General features: G+C 44.8%; 1 protein-coding gene across 1 annotated transcript in view; it reads right to left on the reverse strand.

Moving 5' to 3' along the window:
• The window catches only part of POFUT2 (protein O-fucosyltransferase 2), a 152,349-nt gene that overhangs the window by 93,737 nt on the left and 41,368 nt on the right, over window positions 1-17,244 (reverse strand). Inside the window, exon 2 of the mRNA XM_069615864.1 lies at window positions 3,104-3,354. Coding sequence (XP_069471965.1) covers window positions 3,104-3,354 — 251 coding nt within the window. The remainder of the gene's footprint in view (window positions 1-3,103; window positions 3,355-17,244) is intronic.

The following is a 17,244-nucleotide window of genomic DNA, read 5'->3' on the forward strand; positions in this document are numbered from 1 at the left end:
ACCAACAGTCTCGCAGAGAACATCTACACAGTGGGCAATGAAATCAAGTCAAGATGTGGTGTTTTAGCCAAAATATGTATGAATGACATTACCAGGGATGTATACCATCCAGGGCAAGGGGCCAGTATAGGAAGTGGATGGTTCATCAGTGTGAAAGACATCGGTCATGCACGTTTTTCCCTGTGTGTGCCTGCCACCACTCTCCCCTTGAGGAAGGCTCCTTCCAGGAATTGGTTTTGTTTTCACTGAAAGACAACAATGAATAAACCGGGGTTGAAATTATCATGTATTGACCAGGAGCATAAAGCAGCTTGTGGGTATCGGGCATCACCAGTTATGCAGGAGCTACGTCTCGGGGGAACCAGGAGCTAGCACAGCATATTTTACTTGTATGCAAGACACAAACTAACTTTTAGCCCATTTTAAATAAACCAATATGCTTTAAGAGTCCCTTTGGTGTGTCCTTTATACTCCTTTGCGTGCATTCCCAATTCTACACAGTTAATATCATATAGCTATGTTTGTAGGCCACCACTTAACTGGGGAGTCACAAGCAGCTCCTGGTAGTTCAAACTAGCCAGGCTCCCCTTGGCTATAACCAGGAGCTGAATAGCTCCCAGCTCCTGGCAATTTAGAATCCTGCATAAATACAGTGATAAGACTCTTGGTTGAGAACATTCCACCAAATGACCCAGACCAACAGATGCACTTACGAATCACTCTGCAAATAACCTAGCCAACAACAAACGCCATGTTGAATGCCCCTGAAGTGAATTAAGTTCTTTGCCCTGAAATGCACTGTTTGCCAGGGGCTTGTTAGCCCTTGATCAGATTGTGAAAGCAGCTTACACTGGCATGAAGTGGATCATGTGTGCTCACCAAAATGAACAAGGTATCAGTCCATCATAAACGCTGCCTCTGAACTATTGCTTCCACAGCCAGTGATGGCACTTAACTTGTTTTTATAACTTATCTAGTCCATCTGTCTCTCATGCCACGACACTAAACCTTATCCACCGACTGTCAAACCCTCCCACAACAGAAGTCAATCAAAATCAGGGGCTAAAACGATAAAGCATAGAATTGTGCAAAAATGAGATGAATTGACGTTCAGGTGGTAAAATCGAGAAGGCAGGACAGTGAAAGCTCATGGTGCAGAGCCAAGAATTTGCTGTAACCCATATTTGAGATTACAACAAAACCATATCATCTTTAGAAAGCTAAGCTGTTCAGACAGGCCCGAGATCCAGCACAAACCAAGGGACACAGAACAGGCAAGGGGAAACCCACTACTTTTTCTAGCTCAACACTTGCTGCTAAATCCTACAGCTTATATAATATCTTCTAGTACAGCTACCTGAAATTGTACCCTTGATCCAATCCCTAGCCCTTTAAACCTTCCACTTATTAGAAGAAGAAAGAAAATAGAAAAATAGGCGCTCTCACAGAGTATAATGCAGCGTACCTGTCAAGAACTAAATGTACATTATGTTCTGAACTTCCTGATAAAGGTTAAGACTAGCAGTGAGGCTGTGTCCGAGATGCGCCTCAGTCTAAGGGGACTCAGCACAAGGGCGAGCCCTCTACCCAGTGGTCGAAGTGTACGAAAAGACGCAGTGGAAAAGTTTCCTGCTGGCCTGCCCCACTCCCAACAAACCCCATAGTCACAAGCAATCCAAACCCCCCCCAAACAAACAACTGCTTTTTAAGGGAATGTTCAGTGCAGTGGACTGAAGTGCAAGTTTCAACTTCTTCCTACAGTTATTTTAAAACTAAACCATTCCGGAACGGTTTATTTTTAAAATAAAAGTATAGGAAGAGTAAAACGTATTTTAAATGTAGAGCACTGCTCCTAACAACTCCCGCCCACTGCCTCTGCCCACAATCGAATGAAAAAGGTCTACCCCAAGTCTAGAAAAACAAGCTTCGCTGGATTCAACACAATATAATCATGCATGGCCTGTGAAGGCATTAATATTGTACATGCGGGTACATTGGGCCATGCCACCTCATGCTTCTACGACAGGATTCAGCATCAGGAAAAAAAAAAAAAATAGGTAAAAGTTTGTTTTTTTATTTAAAAAAGGGGTAAAGCACACATTCGTTGCAATGAGGTGGTATTTGTATTGTGATAATAGGGTGTTATTTATATAGTGCTTTCGCCAAAGCGCTTTACATAGCACATATTTACATACAATATCACCCAATAGAAGTTGGTACTCATTTATCGTGCTTGGAAGGATGAAAGGTTGGTTGGCCTTGCCATGATTCAAACCTACGATCTAGAGATCTCACACAGATCGTTGCAGTGAGCGCTCAGTCCACTAAGCAATCTTACCAGCTATACAATGGTTCAGAGATCTTGTGCCCGAGGCGAAGACCCTCACTTTATGGACACACAAAGTGAAATGTCAGAACTTAAAATACTGCTTTTTGTAACACTACTCTTTACAGACTGCTGTCAGACGCCTAGAGACAGTGCTAGGCCATGGGCCTGTTCACAGTGAATGGCAGTTGTCATTGTGGTTCCTGGAGGAAATGCGAAGCCCAAAATAAAGTTTTGACAGCAAGAATGAAAGTGTGCAGAGTAGAGCCACAGACCAGTTTCCTCAAAATTCATGTTGTGGTGCGGAAAGCTAAAAGTAACATTAATGCAAGTCTCTTAAAATTGCTAATCTACTCAATGTGTCAACGCCTCAGATTCAAACATTTGAAAACTTTAAATAACAGCAAAAAGAGAATTTGAGTTTGTGGAAGGAAAACAACTAAGACAAAAAAGAAAAAGCAACCATTTATCTATGTCATCCTTGGGCCGGGAGGATACCTCTGGGGCAACCCTTTTGTCCTGGAAGCAAGACAATGCAGAGCAACACAGGTTTGAATCCCAGTTCCACGCTTAGAGATTGGTCTCCAATTTTAGGCACACTATAAAAGATTATATTGATTTGGTTAACAAAAACCAAATTTGCTCTACAATGATTTGTAAAATCAAGAGTTCTCTAACCACCTTCGGTCTTATCTTGTGAAGAAGAAGCTGGTTAAGGTGTTTATCAGCACTGTAGACATTTCCTGGGTGTATACCCCATGTTATAGTGTAGTGTACCTTCTAGAAACTGCTCATACTCAATGACCGGGATGTTGTCGTTCAGGTTATCCAGATCAAAGAACTCCGACCAAGGAATTCGGACCTGGTGGATGTCAGGGCTCTGCCAGTGATAGAGACGCCCCCATGGTGGCAGGACCAGCACCCAATCGCTGCTCTTCAGCAAGGTCTTCATGAGGGATGCCATGCGAATGTAGACATCTCTACGCAGGTTGAAACCTTCAGGAGGGTTCACATCATACAGGAGATATCTGAAAGAAGGAAAAATACACGCATTTGCATTTAGGGAAGGACAACTCAAGCGTGTAGCATATCAAGCATTCAAAAGAAATGTCACGTAGGCCCTTGTTACTAAACACCCCTAATTGGAGAAACCAATGTTAAGTTAAAAGAACAAAAACAAATGTTTGCCAGATTCCCTTAAACCCCCCCCCCATCTGATGCCCTGGTTAAATTTCCCAATTTCGGAGCTACCCTCGACCACAACCAACCTAACACCAAAGGCCTCATAATTAGCTTGGAACAGTACAATCAGCAGTGTTTCCAAACATGACTCGTTATACTGCTCTGCTTGATAATGAGGTGTGGGGTATTTACCACATGCAGTATTTGCAGGAATACTGCATGCAGTAAATACTGCCAGATTATGCGTTTCAAATGCCACAAATAAATCTCTAAATTTTACCTCCACTGGTTGTACAAGTCCCTCAGAAGGTCTTTTTTAGGGTATTTTCCTGCAGTGAAGTGAAGCGCAAGCCTCCATCACAGGACTTTGCTAAGGCAAACCATGGACTGAGCAGGAAAATGACTGAGAACTCTATTTTGCGCATGTTTTTTCTTTCAGAGGACGGCAGGAGTAACCAGAGTTTCCCTACATTTTTGCGTCTGCCTAAAGTCCTTTGACCTCTGACAAGGCATACATTAGTTTTCAAAAAATGATTAGCAGAGTTTGCTAATTAAAATGTTTTTGATTAGCAAACCGGCCCATTTTATTAGCAATTTTTTACTAATATTGTTAATGCCACCATATGTTATTTGTACCCAAGACATGAAATGAGCAACAGTACAGCAGATTTGCTTACCGCTGAAATAAGACATTTGTGAGAGGAGTCAGTTAGGCCTTGCAAATTCTTTAAACTTCAGCTAGACCTGCAGGTCAGGTAAATTAGTTTACCTATTTAACCTAACAGAAATGCACTCGACCCATAGCAACAGAGTACAACACATTTATAATGCGATTTCTGTAAAATGGTGCATGTCACTACAAACCAACTTTATGTTTGGCACAATGCTGCCATCCAGAGTCCAGCCATGCAGAGTCAAACTTTTATTTGACATTAACTGCAACCAAAGTAGATGTTAAATAAAGGTTTCAAACATCTCTTGTAAATGCTACTCGCCCTTCATAAAATCTACTCCATTGAGTGGGCGAAAGAACTTTGCGAGCCATAGATGAACGTCTGTAAAAAGTAAAAGGTTAGCTGCACGAATGGACACAAATATATATGATAAAAGGCTCTGAAAACAGTTTGGCCATCTGTCTCCTGAAGGTGTTAATATATAATATAATCATAAAGCAAAGCGAGCTCTAGAAGACAACTACAGTGATTGGTATTGCAGTAGATCTGCAGATCTACAGACTTGATGGAACTATTGATCACTACTTTGCGTATTTGGTTCCACATAATAATGTCCCCACAAAAATGTTTCCTGACCAAAAAAAAAACCCAAAAAAAAAACAACCCTTTTTTGCGAAGACATTAATACATTAAACATGCGGGGGACACCACTGCAACCCCTTAATTTCTTTTGTTTTACAAGCGCAGCAGGGGACATCCACGCAACCCGTCCCCATACATAATGTCACCATATATAAGGTCGCCAATGGCTTTTCCCGGTGACATTATGTTTAGTTTACTAATTTATAAATCGCACCCAACCCTCAGGAATCTAGGCACATAAGGTTACAGAAACATTCAAAACCGTTGATAACAGTACAGGCATTGCAAATTAGGAACACTGGTGAACTATACAATATATACACATGGTAACGTGGTACGGATCAATTTACACATATAGTGGTACAATCCAATGTGGGAACAGCAAATAGGTACAAGGATATCATGTAGGTCACAGGTGTGAGTGTAAAGGCACGATCGAGGTGGCCGCTTTAGCTGTTCTTTATGACTGTTCTTGAGTAAGGAGCTCGTTTATCTTTTCTTTGAAGCAGAAGGAGGGTATGTAAGAGTTCCAAAGTTTAGGGGCTAGTACGGGGAAGCTGCTGCCCCCCCGATTTCTGGAGGTTGAATCTTGGGACTTGTAGACAGTTCTGGTAGGTCGCTCTGGTGGGGCGGGCAGATCGGTTTTTTGAGATTTTACATGTCAGATATTTGGGTGCTAGTTTAGCCAGACATGGATGTGTGAGGCCTAGTATTTTGCCAGAAATTCTACTCTTGATGGACAACCATTGGAGGTCACGCCTGGTGGCTGAGATATGGTGCGATTTGGGAATGTTGAGGGCCGATCTGAGAGCGTTGTTTTGGAGCGTTTGCAGTTTAGTTAGGTTATTTTTGTAAGTTCCAAGATAAAGTGCGTTGCAATAATCAAGTTTAGTGAGGATGAGAGCTCTGGCTAGAGTCAGGCATTTGGCCAATGTCAGAAACAGTCTGCATGAGTTTATTAATTTAGACGTGTAGGCAGTGGCTGATGCAGTTGCGTTGACCTTTCTGTTCAATGTTAAGGAGGAGTCCAGATAGAATCCCAGTGTTCTCACTTCTTTGGAGACCTGTATGATATTACCGTCAATGTTGAAGGCTTTGAAGTTGTTATTCAGTTTATTGAGTTTGGTTTGGGAGCCAATGAGAAGTAGTTCTGTCTTGTCATCGAGGCTGAGGCCGCGTGTGGCCATCCATGCCCGGATGACAAGATAGATTTGATTCAACAGTTTAGAATCTAGGTCATAGTTTCCATTGATGGGAATGAGTATTTGGGTGTCATCTGCGTAGTTAGTGTAGGTGACACCCAAATAGTCAACCACGAGTTAAGATAAGCCAGCGGTTTGGCTTTGCACATCACCTGTGGTGCTATGGAGTCGATGGCGTGTTTAAGGGAGTTGTATAATTCCACTAGAGACTATGGGTCGGCGGCAGTATTAGTGAAGTTCAGGATGGGTTTTATTAGGGGAAGTACTTTTTCTAGTGTGATATTTTTTATATTTCTGGAAAGAGTGGGTGGAGCCAGAGTTTTGGTAAGGTGTGCTTGCCTGGAGATTGAATAAGATAATATGATGGTCAGACAATGCACAAGGTGTATTGGCGAGTATAGAGGTCTGGCAGTTCAGGTCTGCAGTCCAGTCAATGATTCTACCTTTGTTGTGGGTAAGCAGAGTAATCCGGTGTGAGAAACTAAGTTCTGAGATAGAGTTGGCTACTAATGTGGCAGCTGTGTCAGTGGTGTCGTGGAGGCAAAGGCTGAGGTCGCTCATCAATAGTATTTGTGAACTAGGTTTGGTGTCTGCGGACAGGAGTAATGAGATGTCCTCTTGGATAGGGAACCAGTGAGTCTGTACACAAAATTGATTTTTAGTTTACTAGTGGCGGAGAGCGCGAGTTTCATGGATAGAAGTTCTGCAGAGGGAAAAGGTTGTTTAGGTAGGGCTTTGAGGTTAAGGTGATTCTTGGAGATAACGGCCACTCCTCCCCCTTTGGTAGACTGGTAATAGAATAGTTGCCCAAGATTGCTAAGGAGCGAGAGAGGGACCAGCGGCAGCATGAAGCCAGGTCTCGGTTATCGCCAATAGGTCCAGATCGATGGATGTAATGAGATCAGCAATGTCCAGGGCGTGTGCCAATAAGGACCTGGCATTTATGAGGGCTCCCTTGATGGGCAGAAGTATTTTCGGGTTACTGGAGGGTGCCGAGTTCTCTTTGGGGTTGGTGGTGTCGGAAATGAGTAAGGTGCTGGGTGCTTTGGCTACGTTGATCTTATTGCAGATGAGTTTAGTATGCGCCATAGATCTAGATGATGGTGGTGGTGGTGGTGGTGGTGACCGAGTTTGCAGGAATCTGGAGCCAAGTCTGAGGTTTGTAAGTGTGATAGTGCAGGGATTGTTAGGTACAGGTTGTGAAACGTGTGTCTGAGTCAGTTGGGGGAGGCTGCAAGTCCTATTGGTGCAAATTGAACCCCTGATAGTGGTTGCGTGGAGATGGGCAGATCGCCAGGGCGGCAGGGATGTTGTAGGTGCTATAGTGTCATGGTGTGGTAATGAAGTGGACATCCTGAGGGACAGGCTCCATTTGCTAGATGGAGGGGTGACAAAGTGGGTCGGCTGCATGGTTATGTATTTTTCCAGTCTGCAAAGGGTACTAAGGTTATGGGTAGGTGTCATAGTGTCTATTAAGGCTCTACTGATTGAGATGAGAAATAGGATGGGTAAGGTCTTTCTTACTAACATGACTATTGGGCAAGGTATACATGTAAGGCACAATAAGCTGCAGAAGGCAGATGCAGGGCACAGTGAATGCCGCGCTACTGGGCAAAGTGTATACATACAGGGAACAATAAGCTGCAAAAGGTAGATGCAAGGCACAGTAGCTGCAACATAGTAATGTTTAAAGGTGCAGGCATTCGAAAAGTAAGACTCAAGGTATGGTTTCAGTCTATAGATAAGGTAGCACGTAGTGCTGAACTCAGCTGGATGTGGACTGAGGATGGCAAATTCACAGTAAAGATACTCAAGTCAGCTTGGGGGAGTGGAACATAGGTATGTACTATGGAGGGTCAGTAGGCCTGGGAGTCCAGGCGGGCTTAGCAAGATGCATAAATGCTAGACTAGGCAATGACTTTAGCAGACTAACAGAGGCAGGCTGATGGTACTAGCAGGACACGGAGTTGCGCCTAAGGCTGACAGTATAGGCAATGCAGGCGTGGTCATGATCGTAGTAATGAAGTTAACAATGCATATGCGATATTAATATAGATACTGATAACGATGTTCATGCATAATATGGGTGCAAGTAACAACGTGCAAATTAACAAAAGACGTCGTAGTGAGGGAGGGAGTGACAATACGTATATGGAAAGACAGTGATTGATCATACAGAAATCTTCCAATTACAAGTAACAGAACGGATGCAGGCCAAACAGCGGTGACAGTGTATGATCACCTTTTTCAGCTACAAACTGAGCGTGGCGTGTCACAGTGCACGTTGCACCGATGAGAGGCAGATCAGCACATATATAATGTGTGTAGTTGACCATAAAGGGTGGGAAGCATTGGTGATATCTGCCGTGAGTAGATGGTGATGGTTACCAACAAAGCAGATTTTTCACCGCAGCGGTAGTTGCGACCGTATGGAGAGGCGAGAATCGAAGATTCGAAAGTGATGAATGGTGGATGGCTGGGGCAGGCAGATGGGATTTCAGGAAAATAGGGTGGGAGTTCAATGCATTCAGGTGTTGATCATCGCGATTAGGGATATGGGAGGGCGGTCAGGGCGGTGGTGTGCTTACCAGAAGTTGGATCGGAAGATGTATCAGGCAGCGTGGCTGGCCCCTGGCTTCTTTACGGCCCGGACAGGCCCAGACAGAATCTGGCCTTTAGTGGGGTCTTATAGTGAAGGGCCGGCTTCCGCCTGCCAGTGCGCCGTATTGGTGGAAGTAGATGCAGGCGACCAATCAGGGCATACTGGTGAGGTGTGCGGTCGTTGCCTAGCAACTGTGTGGGCTCGAAGCGTCAGCCATTTTATAATGATCAGGATTGTGCCGATTTCGGCCTGAAATGCACAAAAGCTACAGAAAATGCAGCACAGCTATGAAAATGAAACCAGTGCTCGTGCAGCAGATAATATTAAAAGTAAATTGCAGGATTGTTGAAGTCAGGCATTGTCGTTGCAGAAGCTCTGCTTACCCTGACGGAGAGCGGGCTGGTTCTTCCAGGAACAGCAGTCAGGCGATGAGGGATGCCCTCCCTGGTTGAAGGTGTGTAGTGAAGATGTATGGGGACATCATTACCTGATACCGTGTATTTATTATGCAAGAGGAAAGAAAGTGACTAAGCAAAGTGGATTGTATAGCAGGCATAGAACGGGCCAAACTAGGCGGAATATTGTAGTTTATGGTCATCTCACTTTCAGGGTGCGTGGTATAAAGCAACATGGTGATAATATAGAATGTCCACGAGTATGAGTTCGATCATGGGTTGAGCACCAGTTGGAAGAGAACTAGGTGTTCCAACAAAAGCATTTGATCATGTGATAATGTACATTTTCAAATGTTCTCTAGTCAACATGAAGCATCTTCCCCAACAAAACGAAATATAGTTGGCACTATCAAATTCAGATATACTAACCTAAACCATGCAAGGTTTTACAGTCTCAGTACTGTAATTATGTATTATTTAACAACTTACATTTTAGGAATGCAATTGCATGACAGATATAAAATTGAAACATACTTGTCTTTGCCAGACAGGATTTAAAAAGCTTAATAAAAGCATCATCCCGATTACTTCTGGTTTGCAATCATTTGAAGAAAAAAATTATTTCACTCCTACACATGTATTTGGTACTTGGATTACTGCTGAATTTTCCCCCCCATTAGCACTTGAAGTGAACAGAGAAAAGAGGACGAACAGAGCACCGATGGCAAGAGGAATGCAAGGCGAGCTGTGCTTTCATTGAAGAGGGCAACTTAAATGGTTAACTTTGCTACACAAGTGTTCATTTGATTAACAAAACTACATAATTGCATAGCAAATTGCTATGCAACACTGCTTATGTTATGCTTTGTCTGATGTCCTTGGTAGGATCTCCTATAACCTTGTGAGTAACAAGAGAAACCTAGTCTACCTCCTCTAGTGGTTGTGGAATATCCTGCTCTTCCTGAGGCTCCGTTGAAGAGGAAAAATGCTCCCCGGGTCTGTAACGAAGTGAGGGAGCATACTTTGTCCGAATTGGTTTTTATAGTTTTGATGGCTTTGTCCGTCTTTGGCCCGAAGAGGTCATCACCTTCAAAAGCCATTTCAACCACCTTGTAATTTACTTCTGGTCGAAAGTCTGTGTACCCAAGCCAACCTTGGCATCTTAATACCACTCCATTGCCGATTTGCTTGAAACCTGTCTGAGCCACATCTACTGCAATTTTAATACTTTAGTTTGATGCCTCCTCCCCTTCCTTGAGGACTGCTTTGGTCTCCTTTCTTTGGTCTTCTGTGAGATGTGCCAGTATGGGGGCTAGCCTATGCCACATTTCTGGATCATAATGCGCATCAAGGGCCAGGAAGTTTGCTGGCTCGACTGTGGTAGCACCAGTCGTTAGCATCCTGTTTCGCGGCCCTCGTTTTCTTGGGGCACTGCACACTCTTGCTTGTCCGAGCGGGCCGTCTGACCAGCAGCCGCTGAAACAACCATTCTGCGGACGTTGTGAGATGAGGCACTTGGTGTCAAATCCAAAGGATTACACTTTTTGTCTCATCGGCCCTTTATTGTAGGTTCAGTAAAAGGATGCATCATTTTTAGACCCTCCTCCCATACGTGATCTAAAATTGTTATTTAACCACGCCTTCCTTCTCGTCCCCATGTGATCGAAGAGGAAACATTCCTTTTTCTTCTCAGATGCAATTAGGCCAAATTCTTGATAGGCTTTTGTATCGTATTGTGAAAAGCCGAGATGTTATCTGGCAGGGAGCGTTTTTGTGCCTCTTCTAGAGGGTCATTAACTGGCGAGTCTGTATCTCAGCCGTCACCCCAAAGGGATGAGTGTGATGAGGTTGATAGATGTGTCTTGGGCGGGGGCATCCCCATCGGTGTCTGTGAGCGCCCCTTCTTCCTGTTCTTGCCTTCTAGGCAGAGAGTGCGTTTGTTGAAGGGGTGCTCGAGACCCATGGAGGTCTATGCGATCTACTTCCGCCCTATGACCCCATCCGTAATTTGGGTCTTGAGCGTGATCTGGACCTTGAGGGTCTATGGCAAAATAGGGTCTCAGACTGCGTTGTAGACTTTGATTTAGTCCAGAAGTAGAGGGTGATCGATGTGGCGGAGGGACTTTTAGCGATAGAATCTGCTGATGCGGTTTAGCCAAGGCGGAATTCAGCTGTGTAATGACCTTCTGTAAAGAGAATAGAACTTGTAAAGACAGGAGCGCTTGAAGATTTGTTAACAAAGTTCGCAATTACGCCTGAGATTTTTGTGCACCCAGGTGACATGGTCCTGGTCTTTGGTGCAGTGCTTTGTCAAGGCACTGTTGTCCCCATTGGTGACCTCAAGACGTAAAGAGGTGAATGTTCCTCCCTGGGGTTGAAGGGACTTTAGGAGACATTAGCATCTGCCGTCGTTCCTGCACGATTACAGATTCTTCAGAGTCTGAAAATTCTGCCTGTTGCTCTTGCTGAGCTTCAGTATCTATTTTGTGCTGCAGGATGTCTGCCGGAATAACTCCAGAGTAGGCAGTGGGCGAGACTGCTGAAGGAATCGCCTGTAGATGTACTGTCTGTCGGCCAGTGTCCTTTAGTATAGTGCTCACTGTATGGTCTCTTTCTGGAGGGGCCCTAGGAGTAGATTTTCATGAGACAGTAGCCCCTAGTTCCCCAAGCTTCTTTAGTGATAGATGGGTTTTGTTTCCCAGTCGACAAAGCTATCGACAACTATGTTGGAGGTCTTATATATGCTGCAGACAGGTTTGTCCACCAAAGTGGTTGTTGAATGTGGTTTATATCCCTCGTGGAAGCTTTTGGAGGCTTATGGTCACTCGACAACGTTGTCGTCAATGATACAGATGTTGTAGTCGATGTAGTTGCAGCCCCTCAAGACTTTAGGCACATGTTTTCTTGATGATGGGAAGGACATAGCGTCGCTGGTCGTCGACAATAGCTTGGATTTATATAATTTGCCCGAGGACAGGACCGTCGTCTGGACTGTCGTCAGCGACTGCGTGGAAGGTCCATTTACCTTTTTGTCCATCGGTTTGCTTGACAACGATGGGCTCATCGATCGTTGGCCTAATGACAAAAGGGGCTTTAAAAAGGCATTGAAGGCCTCATGTCTTTCGACAACAAGACCTCCCGCCCTGAATGCTCGCAGCTGTGGGTGCCGTGGCACTTATGTTTTTTGAGCAGTCTTTCTTCTGACATTGTGCGGTTTAGAGCATGGTCTTTTTTCCTTGCGGATGTCGACACTCCTTGTATACTCCACATCGGAGGGGTAATTTTCCTCATTGAGCCAGCAATTTCTATCTTTTAGGGTTTTAGAACTAAACCCCTGACAAATTGGATACCCAATATAGAACTACAATTCTCCCCAAGTGGTTAAAACTGCCTCAATGTGCTACTCTGGAACTGGAAAGAGCACAGACCCTCAAACTTGCAGAGGAGATGTGCATTAGTAGATTGCTGCTCTACCAACAGAAATGAAAAGATTCTTAAAGCAGCTAGAGATGAGGTAGGTCCTATGGAAGGGATCAACCAGGTTATGTTTTTCAATGACCTCAGCGAAAACCTTGTTGACAGAAGGAATCTCAAACAGGAGAAAGGAAACAGTTTACTTACATCCGACCCTGGTACTTTCACAATGAAAATAAGAGAAGATTATTCACAGCTTTAATGAGTAATCAAAAGCCTTCGAGTTCATTAACAACTCTGAAGCCAGAGTGTTACTGTCATGTGGGCTTAATAGCTTAAACATTTAGGACAGTTGTATACTTTTTCTGTGGTGATTGGGTGTCGACTAATTCTTTCTATTGGTTTATAAAATTATTGCAGTTCTTAGTGCTATAGATGCAATGTACCCTCATCCGTAGGTGACAAGATGGCGCTGGCAGCTTGAGGACTTCAAGGCCTGTGTGATACTTGTATTCCAGCTCGTGCCCCCAAAATGGCACCCAGAGAAAAGGTGCAGAGATTTCCTGTGATGCGCTCATTGGGAGGGGGAGCGAGGGGTAAAAAGAGATTAGGTGTAATGGGCCACCTGGTCCCTGATGAAGGATGCACTCATAACAGCCCCTATCTGGACAGTGGCCTGATGGAGAGCCTCGACACTTATGGGGCAAAGGGAGAACGACAGCACAAGGCTTTCTGGACCCTGTGGGAGGTGCGTGCGCCATACAAGGGCTTTGCAGTGGAGGAACAGTGCCTGATGCTAATGTGAGGAGTATGAGAAACGTCATCATGGTGCAGAGGAGTAGGGTGCTGTCTGGACTATGGGGACGGTTATCCTTGAGCCTTAGGACGCAGGTGGAGTGGAGGAGTTGGGCGGGTATGTTCTTCAGACCATAAGGTGAGCCAGTAGTGGGTTGCCCTGGCGGCTGGTTAAACAGAACACAAAGTTTACTGGAGCCCATGGGAGTCAGTGTCAGTATTGAGCTTCCTCAACCTAGTGAGGGTTTACCACAAATAGTATACAGTTGTGATATGGTGTGGGGGAAATTGTGTAATGAAAATATTAAGTACTTGAGTGCAGGGATATTGATGAGGTGGGTGAAGAATCATGTACCATTGGGAACTACCCAGAAATTATTACGGTCCTTTTAAATAGACTGGTCTGCTCTGTACAAATTCAACGCAAATTGGTTTACACCTTCAAGGCCATGACTTTCTTGAAGTGCCCTTACTGACTGTTTGTGCACGGTGGGCAGGAGCTTAGACCCCTCCTTTAAAGGCGGGACTAAGGGATGTTAATAAAGACCACGGTAACTACACAGGATAGAGGTACAGGCATGTAATGGTCTGCAGAATTTGGCCTAAAAGTCACACCGTCCTCCAGCTTAATGCCCCTAACTGGGGTGATGTTAACCAAGAAAGGCGGCCTGTCATGGGACCGTCTGGTTGAGCACCTGACCATGGGCCCTAGCCTGAGAGGAATTTTAAAGGGGCAATGTAAGAAGGAGGTGCTGGGTTTCGTGGCTAAGGGGAGAAGGCTTAGTGTCATTTGGAGTCAGTGGCTAGTCCTACTCTTCGATGAACTGTAGAAGGCACAGTGCTACTTGTTGTCAACAGATATAATACAGTGGATCTGTTACAGGGCACCCACAAAATGAAACTTATGTACAGGATAGGGTAGGGTTGTAATCTGGAGGTCTCTTACAAGGAGGACTCCAAAACGATTGGCAACATTTGGTTTTGTAGATGAGTGTCTGCACTAATTAAGCCTCAAGATCTGCACTTGCCATTAGCCAAGGGCTACCACTATTCAACTCTTGGCGAGTAGGAAATTGAGAGTTGTGTCCATGCACAATACCTTCAGCAGAAACTCAACCGATACCAACTCAAAAGAAACCTGCGATCAGGCACTGCACTCCTTGTGATCCCTCACTTAAAATCATCATAAATAGGGGGATCCTCCTTCTCCGTCCAAGCCCCCTCAATCTAGAACACAATTCCCCTTAGCATCCAATGCATAGAAGATCACCTTGCCTTCCGAAGGACACAAGACCTGGCTTCCGCTCTCCCCCTCTCAGATCCCCCACACCCTGACAAACCCATGCCACACTTTGGGCTATTTAACCACATCACAGGTAGGCGGGGCAACAAAGGACCTGCCAAGAAATGTACTGACCGACAGATAATAAACTCCAGACCACATGCAGAATCCACACCACACCTATGAAACCAAAAAAACAGCCAGGACACATGGGTAAGTATCACACTCCATGCTTGTGGAAGATAGCCGAAGTCACAGCCACCACGCATCTGCTATCACACACTACTTAAGACACATTGCACAACATCTCTACCATAAGAACGCAGCTATCCCCCACAGCAGAAATGTGGTCTCGCTGGACATATGAGTCTCCTGCACTTACATACTCTTCAGACTTCCTTGCAGTACCCATTCACATGCCAGCCAACATGAGTAGCTAACAGGGAGATGGCTTCTCTACCTACTTTTGTATTGGTCGAAATGCACACACCTCCTGAAAAATGTGCCACACTTGGACTTCAATCCCCCGAATGTGCTTGCCTACAGCGCTTTGAAGCCATTGCAATGGGAAAAGGCACTATACAAATGACGAATTCCATTACATGTGGTGAACTGAAGTGGTGAGTAACTTTTCATTGCTAGCTCATAACTTGCAACTTGAATAACACTCCCTCCTCCCCTATATCACCTTCCCCCCACCCCCAACGCCTTCAATAATGGTCTATTAAAAATGTGCTGTCTTTTGCGTACCAATCCCATCCCCCCTGTGATGCGTTTCCTTTCCTTTAAGGTAATTTCTCTCAGGATATCAAGTAAGATTTCCTATATCTGCACATTATGCGAGGATGCTGTAAGAATAACTTGATTAGTGACAGATTCTGGATCAGGGTGTGAGGATTCAGAGTTGGAACATCAGGAGACTGACTGGGTGTGCCAATTAAAAGAAAAAGGTCTCCAATTTCCTTAAACGAATGAAGGGGCATGTGGTATTGCTCCAGGAGATGCATTGTTGAAGTGTACCGGTGTCTTAGTTTTAATTAACCAATAATTGATGGTCAAAACCATCCTCGTCCTACCAAGTGTACCGGAGGGCGGAGCGACCTCTGAACGGGCCCATTGAGATTCAGAGCTCGCCCTCAGGCACCTTAAAACGAGATAGCTGCACCTTGTGGAGGATGGGGTGCAGGATTCTCTTACTCCGACACAAATCAATAATGACAACTCAATGGTTTGGCAAAGGGAAGTCTGTTTAATGACAAGTAGAAAAAACGGGGAACAAATGGGAATCAGCAGTGTTGCGATCGCCTGTCTCGCATCAACTTCTGAATTCTTCATGTAAACAGTAACTTTTATAGCAAATTTACATCATCATTGATGTGTAAAACTCATAAGTTCGACATGCAATTCTATTGGTTGGAAAAGGTAACTTAAGTATAGGTGCTATATCTGTATATGGTAACAGAGCATGAGGATTGGATAACTTATCAGGTGGGCGTCTATGCCCATCCCTCTACATCACTCGTGGTAGACGTCACTACAAGCACGATGTCTAATCTACAGCTATAGGACCCTAGATTATTTGGTCCATTGTGATTGGGTGGGTTACACCCCTAGGCATAAATCTCCACTTTAATTAGCAGCATGCAGAATAGACACCCAGGTGCCCTGTGCCCCAAGATTCACCCTGCCTCCCTTCCATCAATCAGTACGTTAAGGCTATTTGTCAATTAGTTGGCAGAGGATGGCCTAGAAACTGTAGCTTCTTATCTGGAAAAGTTATGGCATCCTCAGGTTCTGGGTGACAGACGTTGGTACCTCTTTGCCCTTGGCTGGTCACGTGTCTGTTCACCGTGAATCTGCTTCATTTTCCTTGCATTCGTGTATTTGATTCTCCCGTAGCCTCGCCACCTGCCTGGGGCCTCTTTAGCTCGACCTGGCTGCTATGCTCTGAAGTCTCGATTCTCCAAAGCTGCCGCTCTCCTCCCCTCTTGGAGTTGACCTCGAATTCCCAAGCATGAGCTCTTCCCTTTGGCTGGAATATGAATCTTGGCCTGGTTAGCCCTTTGCAGCCTGGGCTTAATTTTGCTTTTACAAAATGGAGTCTCACTTGTATAGTGTGCTTTATTGAGGTAGATATATAGTTGGCGCTTGCTGCTCTATTCTTCTAGTAAGCATTGCAAGCAGTATCGTTCTCTTAGCTTCTTGCGTTCCAAGCCTATTTACAGGCATTTTAGTCAGTTACATGTGTTCATCTCACTTATTGGTTACATTTCTTTATATTAACATCTTTTCTCTTACACGTCCATTACAACATTATTCCTAGCTTTTCGCCCTTGTGTGTCAACTTTCGTTCATCGTTTATGTTCATGTTATCCTTTTCATTTGTCGTTTATGTGCATCTGTACGACTGTCCAGGCTCTTATGTCGTCACCATTTACCCTCCATTAGGGCTCTCTGGATCTCTTCCGGGACGGCCTGCAAGTAGTCTTCATTTTGTGTCAGCTGCTGGTACGGTTGTCTCAGTGGGTACCGAGCTGCCCATGGCGGTCTGGTTATAGGCACTTCGACAGGTATTGCATTTCTGATGGGCACTGGGCAGAGGCCTAGAGTTGCTCTCTGTTGGTTCATTTGTTCCTCATACGTCACATCTTGGTGAGTATGTCCCTGGTACCTCGAAATGGGGGGCTGGGGTGCAGACCATGTCTGGGACCTCCTCTACACTCCCCCCCC

This window comes from Ambystoma mexicanum, chromosome 9, assembly GCF_040938575.1.
Source record: "Ambystoma mexicanum isolate Mex_15411 chromosome 9, UKY_AmexF1_1, whole genome shotgun sequence".
NCBI classification, from domain to species: Eukaryota; Metazoa; Chordata; class Amphibia; order Caudata; family Ambystomatidae; genus Ambystoma; species Ambystoma mexicanum.